The 16,338-nt window shown below is 46.7% G+C and overlaps 6 protein-coding genes across 6 annotated transcripts; 3 read left to right on the forward strand and 3 right to left on the reverse strand.

The window, feature by feature from the left end:
• Positions 1–102: 102 nt before the first annotated feature.
• Positions 103–708, reverse strand: EDB93DRAFT_1153932 (uncharacterized protein). The gene is made up of 4 exons (XM_041449806.1): positions 543–708; positions 278–488; positions 189–221; positions 103–124 (listed from the first exon to the last, which is right to left on the reverse strand). Exons 1-2 carry the CDS (start codon positions 574–576, stop codon positions 301–303), a joined length of 222 nt encoding a protein of 73 aa, XP_041306351.1. The 5' UTR covers positions 577–708; the 3' UTR covers positions 103–124; positions 189–221; positions 278–300.
• A 595-nt stretch (positions 709–1,303) lies between these two features.
• Positions 1,304–2,074, reverse strand: EDB93DRAFT_1251742 (uncharacterized protein; the record flags this gene model as incomplete). Its single annotated transcript, XM_041453200.1, has 5 exons — positions 1,304–1,339; positions 1,389–1,508; positions 1,558–1,609; positions 1,663–1,894; positions 1,945–2,074. 5 exons carry the CDS (start codon positions 2,072–2,074, stop codon positions 1,304–1,306), a joined length of 570 nt encoding a protein of 189 aa, XP_041306352.1.
• A 3,580-nt stretch (positions 2,075–5,654) lies between these two features.
• On the forward strand, positions 5,655–6,973 carry EDB93DRAFT_547219 (NAD-P-binding protein). Its single transcript, XM_041456681.1, has 6 exons — positions 5,655–5,735; positions 5,795–5,840; positions 5,895–5,939; positions 5,997–6,410; positions 6,460–6,613; positions 6,670–6,973. The coding sequence occupies exons 2-6, from the start codon at positions 5,801–5,803 to the stop codon at positions 6,830–6,832; spliced, it is 816 nt and encodes a 271-aa protein (XP_041306353.1). The 5' UTR covers positions 5,655–5,735; positions 5,795–5,800; the 3' UTR covers positions 6,833–6,973.
• Positions 6,974–7,557: 584 nt separating this feature from the next.
• Positions 7,558–8,454, reverse strand: EDB93DRAFT_1241310 (uncharacterized protein; the record flags this gene model as incomplete). The annotated part of the gene is made up of 1 exon (XM_041451860.1): positions 7,558–8,454. One exon carries the CDS (start codon positions 8,452–8,454, stop codon positions 7,558–7,560), a length of 897 nt encoding a protein of 298 aa, XP_041306354.1.
• Positions 8,455–9,490: 1,036 nt separating this feature from the next.
• On the forward strand, positions 9,491–11,173 carry EDB93DRAFT_1153954 (uncharacterized protein). The gene has a single exon (XM_041449807.1). It carries the CDS (start codon positions 9,946–9,948, stop codon positions 10,987–10,989), a length of 1,044 nt encoding a protein of 347 aa, XP_041306355.1. The 5' UTR covers positions 9,491–9,945; the 3' UTR covers positions 10,990–11,173.
• A 953-nt stretch (positions 11,174–12,126) lies between these two features.
• EDB93DRAFT_1087840 (FAD dependent oxidoreductase) lies at positions 12,127–14,147 on the forward strand (the record flags this gene model as incomplete). The annotated part of the gene is made up of 11 exons (XM_041446085.1): positions 12,127–12,283; positions 12,325–12,416; positions 12,484–12,519; positions 12,577–12,805; positions 12,867–12,997; positions 13,057–13,074; positions 13,126–13,176; positions 13,228–13,353; positions 13,410–13,567; positions 13,619–13,691; positions 13,746–14,147. The coding sequence occupies 11 exons, from the start codon at positions 12,127–12,129 to the stop codon at positions 14,145–14,147; spliced, it is 1,473 nt and encodes a 490-aa protein (XP_041306356.1).
• Between the last annotated feature and the right edge of the window lie 2,191 nt (positions 14,148–16,338).

Genomic DNA, 16,338 nt, shown 5'->3' on the forward strand with positions numbered 1-16,338 from the left:
TCCACTGTGTTTCTGATATAGGACTTTTGCTCACCCAGATCAAATCGACCTGGCATTACAACATGCTGAGCAGCTTATTTAATAAAATACGTTGACTTACTAACCTCTTGTCCGAACGCCAAGGCTTGAACACCCGTACAGTTATCAATGAATAATTCCCTCGGAAAGGATGATCTTGAGTCGCTCACCCCAATCGTATACCACCACAGCATAGGATGCAACTGAAAAAACACAGCCAAAGATGAGACGAATAACATCCGGCTTGCTCTTGACGAACCTAAAAAATAGCTAGAGATGAAGTTATAGTCGAGAAATGGCCACAGATAGGGATCTTGTGAGATATAGGACATGGTAGGAATTCATGGTGTAGATATTCGAACACATCCTCTTATCAAGGCTATCACTGAGCACAGCAACTTGAGTATTGCCAATGATAGCGGCCCTGGTACCTTGAAGTAAGACTGACAGCGTCGGCCAAAAGCTGCCGACTTTATGATACAATCAATTCTCGGCGCATAATAAGTCACGAAACGGCGACTGACCGTAATGCTTTCGACGGAGATTGGTTCGGACCATGAGGGAGAGTTCGTTCACCGAAGCTACAGAAAGTAAGGACCGATTTTTACTTTTCTTACAAGTGATAGTACTCGGTACAAAGGGAATTCCATAAACGAGAGCTCTGACGTGAGCGGCTTGCACTCATCACACAGCCACAGCTTCACGCTTAGAATGCCGCCAAGGAACGAGCTACTACTACTAGTATGTATGTGTAAACAGAGATGCTGAGACAGTTGAGTAACAAAGTTTCCTCATGACTGATGTAAAGTTGGTCAACGACGACCGCAGCAGCTCACTCCTTCGTACACAATGTCTTCCATTCGCATATCCGAGTCGTTCGGACTTGGAAATCAATCCCTGCAGATCGAATTGTAACCTCCACCATAAAGTCTGCATGTCCAGCTATAACGGAGAATCTGCGACCAACGAGACTCAACCGAGGAATTCATGTTCAAGTATTGCTCACTGCCCATCCATCCATTAATTCATTCTCTTCGCAGGCTCACCACCCAAGATGTAAAGTCCGGTGCCAAAGGTGTTTTTATTCACACAGTCTCGGGGAATTGGCTCTATAGGAGTCATAGTTGAATCTTGCGGGAACGTAGACTGCACACATCCAATCACGCTGATGGCATGATCGTATAGTGAAAGGCAAAAATGCTCGATATTCCCCAGTGCGTGTGTGTACTGCGTACGAGCTAATAGTGATTCCCGGCAAGTTTGTGTGCAAAAGTTATTCTAATAATCACAAAACTCCTTCATGAACGATCTGTTCTCTGCCCTGTACAAATATCTATTGTAGTAAAACAAGTTTCTTCGTCAGAGCTCACCATGTGTTGATCGTGATATTCTCGAATGCTAAGGATAAGACGGGGCCCCAACACAAATATCTGCATGGCCTGGGCAACTTCGCCGATACCGTAATAAAAACTGACTCCCACGGAAGAGGGCTTCAGAAATGATGAGCAGTATGCAGTCGACGATGAGCAGTTGGCGTACCGAGAGATTTGGAGACAGTGTGCCGAGATTGAAGCAAGCCACAACAGTAAAGCTAGTACATCCAGAACTTCAACGAGACAATATATCAAAATCATTTGAACTCACGCTACAAAGTACAGCATATGACCCTTCATTAAAAATGTGAAAACGTTTTTGATGTTTGCCCCTGTCGGTGATTTTTGCAATTCGCGGAAGTGTTTGATAACAATACAGACTGCAAGACACAATGCAAGGGTTTCCCATACGGTGGTGGGTATCGTGCTCTCGGCATTCAGACGCGTCTCCTCGGCGCTCATATTTTCAGAACACTGATGGTTGCCAGAAAGGATTTTCTCCACTGTTATCCGTGCATGAGTCCTGAGAATTTCATTCATACTTTAAGCTTACCCCCTGAAACACCAATGTTTCCTATCACCGTCATGACCACGGAGGCAATCGTACAAGCCAGTAAGACTACAAGGAGAAGGATGAGTATCCTTTTGGAACCCTGGTACATAGCGTATATCCGAGTTGTCATGATGACTTGCAAACATTTCAGCCAAGTTATTATGATTAGGTGCCGTACTCACCTCCCAGCATGGCATTGATTATCGCAGGCGTCCACGCCTGTATCAACCAAATAGTTTTGCCTGAAAACCAAGTTACTGATGTGCATTTTTTAAATAGATATTTCGAGTCAACTCACAACTGTTCAAGTCATTATCTCGAAGAAAAAACTGGTGTAACTATCACTTACCCCTATGTAGGAGTGCAGTCAGTAGTTGAATGGGAATGGCAGGCATCAGTGAAGAATACCCACTGCATCTGTAATTGAGATTTGGAAATTCGCTGCATGCCATCAGGCAGAATAAACGAACATATATGAACACACATACCTAGTATATAGGCGCTGGTTGTGAAATATGGCTTATCAACACAGGGTAATGTCATCTGGCTAGTGTTGAAAACATACATCAAAAATAGTATTCCACTGTAGCGAACCTAGCATATAGTTGAGTGAAAACAACTCGGCAACATATCAAATACGTACACAGACATAAAGAATGCTCATGAGGGTGCAGCGTTGCCTCTAGCCCGAATCGACTGTATTACCCTGTTTGCTTCTGATATAGGACTTTGCTCACCAATATCAGTTCGAACTGTTAATTGATTATTAGTGAGATGGCTGCATGGTACCGGTAATGGCACCAACTTGCCTCTTGTGAAAATGTAAGTACTTGAAAACAAGTTTAGATCGATGTTTCCCTCCAAAAGTATCATCTCGCTTACCCCAATCATGTATAATCGTGGTCAAGGTCGCAACTGCAAAATCACGCTCAATGACAGTGATATATCACTAGAATTATGGGACGAACCTATAAAATAGTTGTATCTACGACTCCATTCGAGATACGGCCAATTAGAGGGATCGTTCGAGACGTAGGTCATATTGCGATCGGCCTGGGACAATGTTGTTTACGCAGGTGTGCACTATCCAGCACTTTTACAGTGATCAGATCCGCGCCAGTGGATATATGAAACGAATGGCTACAGCAGCAATTGTCCAAGTAGAATGGAAATATATTTTGAGAAGCCACGCCGTCATTCAAATCCACGCGTATTGATCTGTAACACACGAAGCATTAAGCGTGTTCGCAACGAAATAAACGCGTTTCCAAGCCATTCCATCCGAGTCAGTGACAGTGAGCATGTGGTCACTGTTACTAATGAAACGTAGATGAAACTGCATAAGCATCTGCGCGTGAACATGGGATTACAAGTGGTCGATCGAGTAGCACTGTTCTGTTTGTGCTTATTTGGACTTTGATCAGTCCGAATCAGTCTGATACTGAGTCTGTATTTACCTTCTGAAATATCAGTACTTCAGTATCTAAACCGGTTCGTCGTACGCGTATACTATGGACCTAGTATGAACCGTATTACGTTAATGGTCTCTGTTTCTCTGTCATGCAGGCTAAACTATATGTAGACCATAATGATAAGTTCGCCAGCTTACATATAGGGAAAATCCCTGTAACCTCCCGAGGACCCGAGCATGTGGTATTGAAACAAGTTTCATCACGAACAGGTTTCAATTCATATTCCACGCCGAAGATCGTACTTTGATTCCCCCGCACGCGCTAGTTTTGCTGCTGTGTCCTACATTGACTCGCTGCCTCCGACGTTCGTGGATGCGCTGAACTGGGATTGAGTCATCCACCCATCATTTCTCACAAGGACTTGACATGAGCTGCGGCAAGTTTGTATACATTGTGGTATTCTTTGAATTGTACAATCCGTTCAGATGTCCAAATTTGTGCTGAGGCTGCATCTCATCTTTGGCATTTAAGAACATCATGTATATTGCTTCTCAGAAGCGCGGACAGGTTCTCAATGGACGGCGGTGCGGAAGACGCGAAATGATCGAATCAATCTCCTGTAGAGGATAGCATTTGTTCTGGGCAAACCAATCTAAATCAAAGGCTGGTCACTAATTTCAGGCTAATGCTCACAGCCTATCGTGACTTACCATGTGCATGTGATACTCGATCGCAGGGCATTCACTGGGGTCGCTAGGATATGGGCAAGTACTAGTATGATTATGCATATTCCAATTTCTGACTAGGAGATTGATACTAGGCAGGCGTACCATAAGTCATACGAGTCCCACGCCGCCCATCCTAACAGTATCTAAAACCGCACTCACTCACTAATTCCATAATCGTCTCATAGTCGACTCGCCATGTAGCCTCCTCCGTACCAAGTCTGTAGGTTTCTCTAAGCGCAGCCGCTTCTGGAGGATCAAAGACGGAAGGGGAATTAGGAAGAACAAAATCGACAGAGTGGCTATTCTGTTTGCGGTGAAATAGTGGTTGAAATAAGATCGGATAAGTCTAGGGTGGCTGGGAGCTGTGCAGTCACGAGACTGTGAACTTCCTTGACGGTATCTGGTTATGGTAGCATCTGAAACTGCAGAGGTGGAAGACACAGATTTCCGGCGGATAAGTTTTGGACGAGAGTTTGAGGAAGATGCTGGGGATAGAGAATGGAGTGGAGGCGTTCATGTAGGGGGAAAAGTCTCAGGTTTTGGCGTCTTTTGCTTTTTTCTCTCCAGCGCTTCAGCGTGTTGAGCCTTGAGAGCCAAGTAAATGTCGTATTCAGTATGATACACAAGGGAATCATGAAATTATTTAAACTCACGCGTCATTTGTTAGACGAGAATTCATTTTCGTATGATAGAAATTCATTCACGTATTCCCACTCGCCCAAACAAGGAAAGACATGCAAGCGGTAGAGATCTAGAACTTCGTGATAGATTTTTACCTATGGAAGGTACAAAATCATATTGACTGCGTTTTGACAACCAGTCCTCTGTAATCTCACGATCAGTATTTGGGCAATCTATCTTGATGCTGGATGCGACGAGTGCGATGACGACTTGGTGAGGAAGGAATGCGGAGCTAGGTTTTCGATACAGCGATGAAGGTGTAGATAAAGTGAGAGATCGAGCATACAAAGTGGAAATAAATGATTGGTGGAGACAAGAGTGGGGATTCTCGGAGTGGCTGTGGTAGAAGAGAAAACGGTGGTCTCAAGGATAATGCAAAGAATATCCCACTTCCTCCGGTGGACATCTAAGGATGAGGCGAGGGCGCAAGGGGAGGCGGGAGGAGTGCGAATGCAGCGCTTGATAATGTGGACATGATTACGACGTCTCGATGAAGAAATACTCTCACTGCACGATTGTACAGTAATGGTAGTGTTGCTTCCGTCGACGACAAACCTTTTGTGGACGGTTTATGAAGCAACACGTACAGTCGCCATTGCCATCGTTGTCGTAGCGGTCAGCATTGGTAGTCTGCCCGACGATTGGTGACCAGAGCTAGAAATTTTATGGGTCCAGCTTCAAAAGAAATAGAGTATATTGGCGGTGGTCGTCGTTCGCGCTAAGACTCCACTCAAACGGCCTCGAATCGTCGGTTGATGTTGGCGCGGAGTATACAATGTGACCAACTGGAAACCAGTGACATATTGACGTCACATGTCTACTACTTACAATTTGAAGCACTCATACTAAACACGCGCTTGAAGTTATACATAATCGGCATGGGTCACCTGTTCAATGGCACAAGTTACATGAGTAGTACAATGGTTATTTTCACACCTCGATATTTCAATTGCCTACTGAGGCCGCTATCGTCTGTTATCGTTCAACTGGTTATCCAAGTAGACATCTGAATCACACTGACCACTACAGCACGTCATGGATCTTGGATTGCAAGGAGTGCATGTCTTTGTTACAGGTCGTATTATACAGTATCCTATTGTATTATACTGACCTGACAGCACTCGAGCAGGGGCAAGTGGGGGAATTGGGCTAGAGACTGTAAAATTGTTTTGTGGTAAGTAGTTTACTCTTGCCAGTGAGTGATGACTACTGAGTTAAAACAAACATCCAGCACTGGGAGCAAACGTGACCGCACATTATAACTCGCAATTTGGTCCAATCCAGGAACTTCAGGCATCGAACCCCAATCTTCAACATGTCCAGGCGAATCTGTCTCGAGAGGAAGCCGTGATCGCTATGTTTGAGTCATTATCTGCTATGCCTCATGGCCCCGTACAGGTGGTGATCGTCAATCACGCTATATATCCCACTTTAGATGTCCCAATCGCAAGGATGACGCTCGAGCAATGGAATACCACCATGACTACGAACTTGACGTCATCATTCTTGGTGTGTAGAGAATATCTGAAGCACCTAGAAAGTGCACCCTCTACTGTCAAGGAAAAAGCAGCTATCGTGCTTATCGGAAGTACGGCTGGGAAGTATGGCGAAGCCAATCACGGTGACTACGCTGCGACGAAAAGCGGTCAGTAATGATTATGTCTGCAGTTCGACTTAGACTTATCATATCTTAGCAATGATGTATGGTTTGAATTTGACTCTCAAGAATGAAATCGTGAAGATAGCCCCCAAAGGCAGAGTCAACTGTATTGCGCCTGGCTGGGTCAAGACACCCATGGCTGAAGAGGCCTTGAAGGATCCTCAAACAGTGTATCGTGTATTGGCTACGTCAGTGATACTATCGTGATGATTCATGGTCCATGTTGAATTTCGTGCTATTGCAGGAGTCCGCTTAAGAAGGTGGCCATGCCGATCGACATCGCAACGCAGATCGTAGTCCTTGCATCGTCCACTCTCTCCGGTCATGTCACTGGTCAAGTAGTGATGGTTGAAGGTGGGATGGAGGGGAGATTGTTAAACAGACCAGAGGATTTGCAGGGATCTTAAGCCAGGGTTTTCATGAATGCCTTGTCTGAATCTGTGATATGTAGGAGGTGATAAAGTGCTTGAATTCTGCATGCCATGATGTAGATACCTATTACTAAGTGAGGGTCTCCAAGTAAGTGGGGTCGCTTAGTCGATCCAGGATGCTAACAAGGGACATCGTCACCTGTCATAGCGGTGATGAATTGTTGTCAACATTGACTGAGTTATCCTTGAATCCAGCATCATCCCAACTGTCGTCTGGGCTGATGATCGTACCCGTTGTCCAAGGCTAGTGAACAGGCAATGGGGTTCAATTCATCGAGCATGATCGGTCCTTCGGGTTGGTCGCACACTACGCAAGGATATACTTGGCACACATATGTGATTGGCTTGTGTATGTGGTCAAGAAGGACGCGGAAAAGTGAATGTTGTTGTCTAGATGTAAGTAGTTATTATAAGATCGTCGTCTACTAGTAGTGTAAGCCAGTTGCTTACCTGAGTAGCATAAAATATAGTCTGCGATAATCAAGCTGAGCCTTGATTATCACTGCCTTTTGGCGTGTCAAGGGACTCTGAAAGGAAGTTTGTGTTATTTTTATAAGGCTCAAATGTTTTAGTGTGAATACACAGAATCGCTCTGATGATTGGTATTGCTGTGAGGACTTGCTTGTTACTCGCAAGATTGAACATTATTTGATAGCCAACGCTAAATTGTCAACGACTACAGCATTCCAGCATATGTCGATCTATTGATTCGTCTCTTTCTCAATCTCTTCAGCCATCATGTTCGTCAGCATTCTAGCTAGCGCTCCCGCAATTTCGATCGCCCTTCCCCTATCGCACTCCCGCAATTTGCGCACGATGTTCGAGTTAAACTTGTCGGGGTGAAATCGAAGGATCTCTACCTTCAGTCGGTCCTTACGTGACTTGGTCTCCATCCCTGGGCGGAGAGGGTGGAAGATGAATGCTTCCATGCTGCGGCGGGAGATATCATCAGGGGATGCGCAGCCATGCTGAAAGAGGGGCCACGGCATCTCGCGGAGCATGACTGAAGTCAACGTCTTGCTCAGTTTGAGCTCTTGCCACTTTGCGTCGTAGAGCTGAAAAAAATCGACAATATCTGCTTGAACTTTGTTGCGACGAAGTTCTTCTTGACGCTGCCTTTCTTGTCGTTGAGCTTCTTCACGAAGGTGCCGCTCGGCTTGCTCACGGGCGCGACGTTCAGCTTCCTCTTGAGCCTTACGGAAAGCCTCTCGTTTGGCCTGGAGTTCGCGCTCACGCTGCTCACGAAGACGGGCCTGTTCCTCTGCGCGACGCCTAAGTTCTTCTTGTCTGCGCCTGGCCTCCTCTTGTCTACGCTTCTCCTCCTCCTGCCGCCGACGTTCCTCCTCCAAGCGGCGCAGCTCCCCCAAACGGCGGGATTCCTCCTCTTCCTTCTTCCTCCGTGTATTCTCCTCCAATCGGAGGGTAGCTTGACGGTCGCGCTCCGCATGCTCCAACTCACGTTGTGGACCCAATGCTTCAGCGCGTGCGACGACCTCTCTAGCATCTCCAAGCGCATGCCTGCGCATCTGATCGAGACGGAGCTCTTCAAGCTGCTTGAGGAAGATACGATCTTCGGCGGTCATACCGCAGGCTTTCATAGTCTTGAGGGCGGCATTTTCAAAGTTGCCAAGAGCCACCGCTGCTTTTTCGCGCTTGAGCTTCGCTGGATTGAAGAACCGGGGGCCTTTGCGACGGAGTCCAGGACGAGTGACTGTGAGATGGTACGTGAAGCGCTTGTGCCAAATTTTGCGGCGCGGGTGGATTATTTGACTTGAGAAAGCCTTGGTGGGGGCGCTCTTCTTGAAGACTTTTGAAACAGCATTTTTGAGTGGATGATTAACACGGGTGGTGTTGGCTGAGGCGGGCTCGAAGATGTACGGAAGGCCCTGTGTAGGAGGTGCGTTATAGTCAAAGAATGCAGGTGCATTTACCTTGCGGGCGCTTGAAGGGGAGTCGACACGCGGTGAAGGATCGCGCGAAAAAATGAAAGGAAGAAAGCAAGGTTTCTTCGAGGGGTTCAACAACCTGGGTCCAGCAGGAGTTTGCGGAAAGAATGGGATATGACGGTATGGCGACTTGTAGAACATATTTCTTCAAGGTAGTTGGGCGTGGATTAAGTGTCTTGAGGTGTTGTGTTATGGTTTTGGAACATCGCGCTCGTATGGGAGTGCTACCTTTAACGGCTTGAGCTGTGGACGTTTGAGAGTGGAAATGTCCACAATTAATGCTGCTTGTGTCGATCAATGAGATGTTTCGGACTCCGTGATGAAGTATAGTGGACATGATAACATATTGTCCTTCTCCAGTTCAGTTTGTAATATAGCCAATGACCAATGGACGACCGGGAGTCAGCGGCCCGGCCCGGGTAGCCAGTGAAAAAATGACAAGTTGCTTGTGGTCACTAAGCCTTGGGTGGGAGCTCGTTGGCATGTTCCCTTCCTTGGAAACATAGTGTGTATGCAACAGCTGGCTACCCAGTCCGAGTCGGTTTCGCGGTCAGCAACCGGTACCATTAAACACATGGGAATTATCCATGTTAAAGGTTCAAAGGTGACTTACACAATGACATTTCGTTGCAGAATCTGGATTCTGCCTGTGGAATTCTGGTCGAGTCAGTCCACACAGTCATGATAACGAAGAAACTTTTGTCCACGCAACCGTGACGCACTTGTTTCGGGTTCCCACGCCAGTCTGCCACCTACTACACCGAGTCACGCAAACGCGCCGGATCATTCAGCGCTCTAGAAGGCTGTGATCACGCCAAGGCCGCCACACTAGCACTATTGGGCCCAACTAACTGAGTCAAAGAACCTGCCTGGGCCAGTGTGGCCGCCCTTAGTCCGGATAACTTCCTGAAATGGATCATGGGCAGCGAAGATAAAAGAATGGATAAAGCAGCCAGACAAAGCTCAAAGAACTCTTTCATCCACTTCTGCCAAAGCACCCGCTAGGAAACATATTTGAGTAGCTGAACGAGCTTCTCCAGGTTAACCATCACACTCTACTTCCGAATCTACTGAACACTTTCCTAGCTTTCATTACTCAAGTACTCATACCCCTATCACACATCGCGACTCGGATACTCCACAATGGCATCTCGCAATTCCAATGTAACACGCAAGACCAAGGTTAGCAACGGCTATTATCTTAGATGTCGTGATGTAGATGGCACATCTGTCTTGATCACTCAAACTGCTACTGGTCTTGGCGCTCATACGCGCTGGATCTATCCCGAACACAACATGGACGATAATGAAGAAGAAAACTACATGGATGTAGACGAGGAAGGGGACGCTACACCACCGCCGAGCACCACGACGACGTGCTTTCCTCAGACTCCTATGACCCAGCATGCGTTCGACGCGGGCTCTGTCCTTCGCACACCCGTGAAGAGGCCTCAGCCACTTCAGCGCAGCCCTGAGCGCATCGGCTTCAAAGGGATCAACTTTTGGCACAACAATTCACTTGGCACTCGCACTGTCGAGCAGACTAGCTCTGGTGTTCGCATGAGATATGTATTACAGAAGCCCATCGGCTCTGCTACAAACTTGACTAAAGAGCAAGTTCTCGAGCACGAGTTTCAGAGGAACCACGAGACCTTTTTGACTCAGGTCGGAAGATTACTCGGCCGCGAGGAAAAAGAACGGGTGGCAAGGGAGATGAACTCGACTTTACCGGCAGCGGACGGGTCTTCTGGTGCAAGCACTGCAAGGCATGTTCACTTCGCCTCGCCTGAGCCGTCTATCTATATCGAAGAGGAAGAAGACGCATCAGAGTTTGGAGTTGGACCTACGGGTGAGAAATTGAATTCTCAAGGTCTCCCCATGCTCGGAGCACATGGGACTGTCATCATTGACCCCACGTTCAAGCCTCAAGTTCGACCGATGTTGCCTTCTCCGAAGGCCCCGCAGATACAAAGCGAACTTGTAAACAAAGAGAACACCAAGCACCTCGGTAGCATCACGGTCGAGGGGAAGGAATGGCAGGTCTACAAAACATTGAGGCCTAGGAAGGATGGACAACCCCGAATTATCAGGTCATCTCCTGCGCAAGCCAGGACCCGTAAGCCTCGGAAGAGCATGGGGTCACCACGTCTAACGAGGCAGCCTACTGTCTTGACTGGCGTTGTATGAGGGCACTGTCCTCTATAACCGGAGGGCGTATCTCATCACGAACTAACTCAGTAATAGTCATGATGGTCTATCTCAATGTAATACTTATACAGGCACTATTCGCGCGCTCATTACATATGGATTGTATAGCACTGGCTGGTACTTCTATGATTATCTCTCAGAATAGGATATATTTTTGAGTGGTCTGAAAACACATCTTGGAAGACTAAGTACCAGAGCCAGCTAACATCGGTGTCCTCGAGTGTGCATTCATCCGAATCTGCACTCCTCAAGTGCATCGATGGTAATAAAAGCTCAGGTGAAGAACTATCACGTATTGCTCTCGATCCACAACACAAAACAAATATCGGATAGCCATTGATAAATAATTTAGCATCTCAATATAACATGGCCCAAATTTTAATATTCAGAGAAGTTGATTGGTTGTGTTACTGCAGCATATCCGAGTTGTGTCCGAGCACCAATTGCATGAGTGGCATTGATGATTGAGTGCGCTACTGAAATCTTAAGCGCTTAGTAATAAGTTAAGCGTTCATTTCAGTGGTCCAGATCAATCCGTCACAAAGTGACATCTCTGAGAGAACCGAGGAGTCTGAATCCTTGTGTGTTACGTCGATATCTCAGGCCACGGGCCTTTCGTAATACTTTGTCGACCCGGGCCAATATGTCACAAAAATCCTGTGGCTCACGATTCAACGTCAGGTTTCTATCCGACCCACGCGAAGAGAGCAGACAGTGTTCTGGAGGGGAGTGCAGGCTTCCTAAAGTGCGGGATTTGGCCGGTCTACGTAAGGTCTATGCGGATCCAGACTTGTGTTCTGCCAGTGGGTTGCTCGGATTCAGATGCTGTCCGAGTCAAGGCCAACTCACGATGTCACTACCATCCCGCCTGCCTGCGATCAAAATCTTTACCTCCATCCCTGCGGATCTCTCACGCTTGCCTGTCCCTCGGAATTCAAAGTTTTGCTTGTAATTGATTTCCTCGATCAACGATGCGAAGCTGCGGGTTGACATGTGGCATAATATCTATCATTCTTTATATTCTGTGATGGCCTTCCCATACCTTCCAAATTTCCGATTTAAAGAGTCATGCTGAAAACCGCTTGATGTTTTATTCTCTCGTCAAAGCTAATTATAATGACACTCCTTTCTAGTCTGTCTTTCACAGTCATATCAGGCCTCATTGGCCTCTCCGCGTCCACAGAGCTGCAGAAAGCTGAATATACTGTCACCTGCCATGAGATAGCTGCTGCTGTCTCCTTTGCGTCCAAAGTGTATTATAGTGGTGGGTGCAGTCAATACTCATTACCACAAGAGGTACTAAGCTATGCGCAGGGTCGCCCCAATACACCAAAGACAACGATCATTGGGCTTCTTCCAATTCTCAATTTTCTGCATGCTCCTTTGAGCCCGCAAACGCCCAAGACGTTCGGAATCGCAGTAAGTTTATGGAATAGTACACAGTTTAATTTCGCTTGCTAACCCTGAGATTAGCTTCAAATATTAGCCAAGAACCAGACCCCATTTGCAGTGAGTTCATCAACTCTTTGGCTTGCATTTTGATCGTTACACTCGGCTGTGTTAAAGGTCAAAAGTGGTGGTCATTCAGCAAATCCAGGGTTTTCATCAACCCCCGGAGTCCAAATCGCTTTGTTTTCATTTTCAGAAGTCGTTTACGACGCGAATGACCAGACAGCAACTATCGGAATGGGGTTAATCTGGGACAATGTCTATTCTGAACTCGACCAATACGGCGTGACCGTTGTAGGAGCGAAGACTACTGGTGTTGGGGTCGGCGGCATCGTCCTTGGAGGAGGTAGGTTCACCTAGTCGCAGAAAACCGGCATCGGTGATTGAACGTTTTGCTATCTCGCCAGGATATTCATACCTCAGCAACCAACACGGTTTGTCTGTCGACAATGTCGTATCTTTTGAGCTTGTGATGCCTAATGGCACGGTCGCGAATATCACAAGTTCTTCGAGTCCAGATTTGTTCTATGGCCTTCGGGTAAGTGTGTCTTGACGTGCAAATAGTCAGCATTTCATTTTCGGTAATTTTTTTTACAGGGAGGATTCAATAATTTTGTGCGCGATGGTTGCTTCACGGATGCTGGTGCACTTGCTAATCTGCTGCAGGGAATCGTTACCACAGTAACTTTGAAGACATACACCCAATCTCAAGTCTGGGTATGCACCGCATTTCTGCATTGGTACGATTCTAATGGTAATTCATTACAGGGCGGACGGATCTCATACACGGCGGATCAATGGGGTGCAGTCAATGCGGCTATAGCTAATTTTGTATCGACAGTCACTGATCCTAAAGCCTGTGTGTACAGCACAACCGACTACGTATCTGGGGTGGTCCGTTACCATTGATTCACGTGAGGACCATAGCCGAGTAACTGATTTTCCGATAGGCAGCGATATCAAACATCCTATTCTATGATGCGCCGACTTATCCGGATGGCATTTTCAATGAATTATTGGCAATCCCACACTTTGATAAGGACATCTCGACGAGGGCTTATTCGAACTTTATTCAAACATTACCTGCGAATGCCACATCGGGCCTAAGGTAAATCATATCGTGTTCAGCAATTGGTTTGGCTGGCTCACCTGGAGACAGGACTATGTTCCACTGGGTGCCCATCGAGCAATTCACGCTGTCCATACTACAGATGATCAAGAACCAGACACTGGTGAATCACACTTTTCATCTGGTCCGGGCACTACTAATCAGAGCGTTGATGTAGTTTTATGGCGAGCAGCTGTCGCAATCAAGCGGCGCGTTGATCTCATACGACCTTGTCCCTTTACTGCCCTCACTATACAGTCATTCCGATACACCGTCTGCTTTTCCTTCTTTACGGGATTCAGGACAGGGGTACTCATTCATTGAGGTGTATTATGGGTGGACGGATCCGAACGATGACGAGGTGATGCTTCAGCTTGGTGCAGAGAGCGCTGCCTACATGAAGCAGTTTGCTGTAGACGCTGGTCACAACGTTGCGAATGCACTGATATACCCCAATTGTGCGCCTCCCGGCACGGCTTTGGCGGATATGTATGGGGATGCTGTGTCGAGTCTCCATTCTATTAGGAGTGCCGTGGATCCAGATAATGTGATGGGACTCACTGGAGGATGGAGGTTCTAGCTGGACTGTGTCGGACATCTTAGAAACATTTTCACACTTATATAATACTCGACGTTTAGGTCTCTTACCGCAGAGGGATGGCGATAGTTAGGGTCTTCCACATCATATGTTAATGCTTTAACGGATAATAGATGCTGATAGGTTTCTATATTGCGAGGTGTTGTTGTGGATTTTGATGAACTTCATCGAAGTCGAGGAAAACTAGGATAGAACAGAGAAATTGTCGATGCACCGGCGTTGCAACTTGTCAGAAGTAGTATTGGCGTTGTCAAGCGTTGGCAGCCGGAGACTAGGCTAAGCTCAAACATGAAGAAATTAAATTGTGCAACCGAAGTTCACCATCATGGGGATTAAACTACCAAGCCTCCGTGATCATGTGGTTGGTTAGTAGCTGAAGATTGTTTTGAGCAACGCATAAGTACAATATATGGACCCTAAGTATCGTAACGAGTAGACTTAGTTTTACGATGGCCGTTATGGGCGATTGTCATGTAGTTGTGACATTGTTGTCTTGCCAAGATCGCACTGACAAAAATCACCATCGCTTCTGCCATATATTGGTAAGGGGATCAGAAACGATATAGACCACGAGCGTCTATAAGGACAGCTGTGGTAAACACCTGTATCGTAGTAGCCTTGACGTTTTTTCAGGACTGTAGAGTGCAAAGACCGAAAATGGGTGTTCTGAAGGGTCTGACTGCATGCGATCGGTGATCCCTGGGAGAGACTGATGGATTTGCCTTGAGTACAACGGTCGTTACGATCACCACTCGGCCTTTTCTTTCTTTGCCTTCGCTTGTTCAGAGAACTCCAGTCTTCCCTGATGCGGCGGCCCTAGTACATCGGCTGCTGTTAGCCGAGGCGGTCCCAGTAAAGCCGACTTCGCGAGCAGAAGACGGCAAGGGTTTACGTGAAGGAGAGGGTTGTCATTCTCCACAGCTGTGGTAGGCAATACAGACCGCTCCTTACGCGTAGAATTAGTCACGGCCTGAAGTCAATGGTTGATTTACGCTTGCAGCTTGGTGCAGAACTTCTCGATTTGGCTCGACTTCAAGTCCGAGAGTACTACTCTCTTTAATTGCCTGCGTGATGTACTAACTCGGAGATTGAGTGCGTTGAGTAGACCTACATAAATGTTAACTCACCATAGAAACCATACCGTGACAGGATGCTCTAGAAGGGGAGATCGCGTAGAGGACTGCCTTGATTCCACGCGCCAAAATTTGGTATTCTTTCTTTAGCACATCATGATTAACTTACGGCAAACCTATCAGGCCTTCTGAACGGGAGGAAAAGCATAAACTTGAAGGCACTTCTGAAATACATCGCCCGCACGTTGAAACGCCTAACGAACACCTTCGGTGATGTAAGCCCACTGGAGAGAACGTGACCCCCAATAAACACGCCAAACAGTGCTCAGACACCCCCCTTCTCCCAATCGCCTTAAGATGGCATTCAAGTTGACCGTCCTCGCGCAAGCCGGGACCAGGATTACAGGACTTCCATACCCAAGACATTTCCATATAGTACCATAAATTTCATACCGCATGTACTGTCTACCATAGGGCTTCCCCCCGGACATAAAACAAGGATTAAAAAAAACTCATGGCAAGAAAGATCCAAAAATACTCCTTACCGTGACCAATAAGAACTCGAGCATTGGTGAGTGTCGTCAGTGGTCACCTCAACTTGTTCATCTTCTTGCTCACCTGATACTAATATATAAAGCTCATTTAAGTGGTATCATGCCTTTAGTACTTTCTCCAGCCTGAGTCTTCTTTACTTTCTGTATGACCTTGCAACCCTCTCCGAGTCTGCCCAACCATATAAGTAGGTTGCGCCTGACTTTCTTAGCTCCTCCTCTTTCTACCGTTCTTTTCCAGGATTCAGAGGTGGCACCAGTTAGTATACTAGATGTGATTACTGTCAATGCAACCCGGCTCTATCTTCCAAATCCTTCGGGTTTTGAAATACCAAGCTTTAACAAAACAGTCACTATACATATATGTATACTCTGAAATCAATTCAAAACACCATTTATAAAATACTATAACGAAACTCCATGCAAAATATACATGCCCCCTGCGCGTGCACAGCACTATGGCATGGTTGATTACCGAAATCGTTTCCCGCACTACACATTGTCACCTCCGAAAGCCACTGAAGTTATGCTAGGTCCTTCGTCACAGCG

The sequence above is a fragment of the Suillus bovinus genome (assembly GCF_016758785.1).
Source record: "Suillus bovinus strain UH-Sbo-P2 chromosome Unknown EDB93scaffold_39, whole genome shotgun sequence".
NCBI lineage: Eukaryota > Fungi > Basidiomycota > Agaricomycetes > Boletales > Suillaceae > Suillus > Suillus bovinus.

Excerpts from the sequence above, each read along its gene's own strand:
- EDB93DRAFT_1153932 (XM_041449806.1), bottom strand. The coding sequence starts at position 576 with ATGGTCCGAACCAATCTCCGTCGAAAGCATTACG. Across the intron at positions 489-542 it reads TCTCCGTCGAAAGCATTACG|TCGGCAGCTTTTGGCCGACG; the intron begins GTCAGTCGCCGT and ends TGTATCATAAAG.
- EDB93DRAFT_547219 (XM_041456681.1), top strand. The coding sequence starts at position 5,801 with ATGGATCTTGGATTGCAAGGAGTGCATGTCTTTGTTACAG. Across the intron at positions 5,940-5,996 it reads GACTGTAAAATTGTTTTGTG|CACTGGGAGCAAACGTGACC; the intron begins GTAAGTAGTTTA and ends ACAAACATCCAG. Across the intron at positions 6,411-6,459 it reads CTACGCTGCGACGAAAAGCG|CAATGATGTATGGTTTGAAT; the intron begins GTCAGTAATGAT and ends ATCATATCTTAG.
- EDB93DRAFT_1153954 (XM_041449807.1), top strand. The coding sequence starts at position 9,946 with ATGGCATCTCGCAATTCCAATGTAACACGCAAGACCAAGGTTAGCAAC.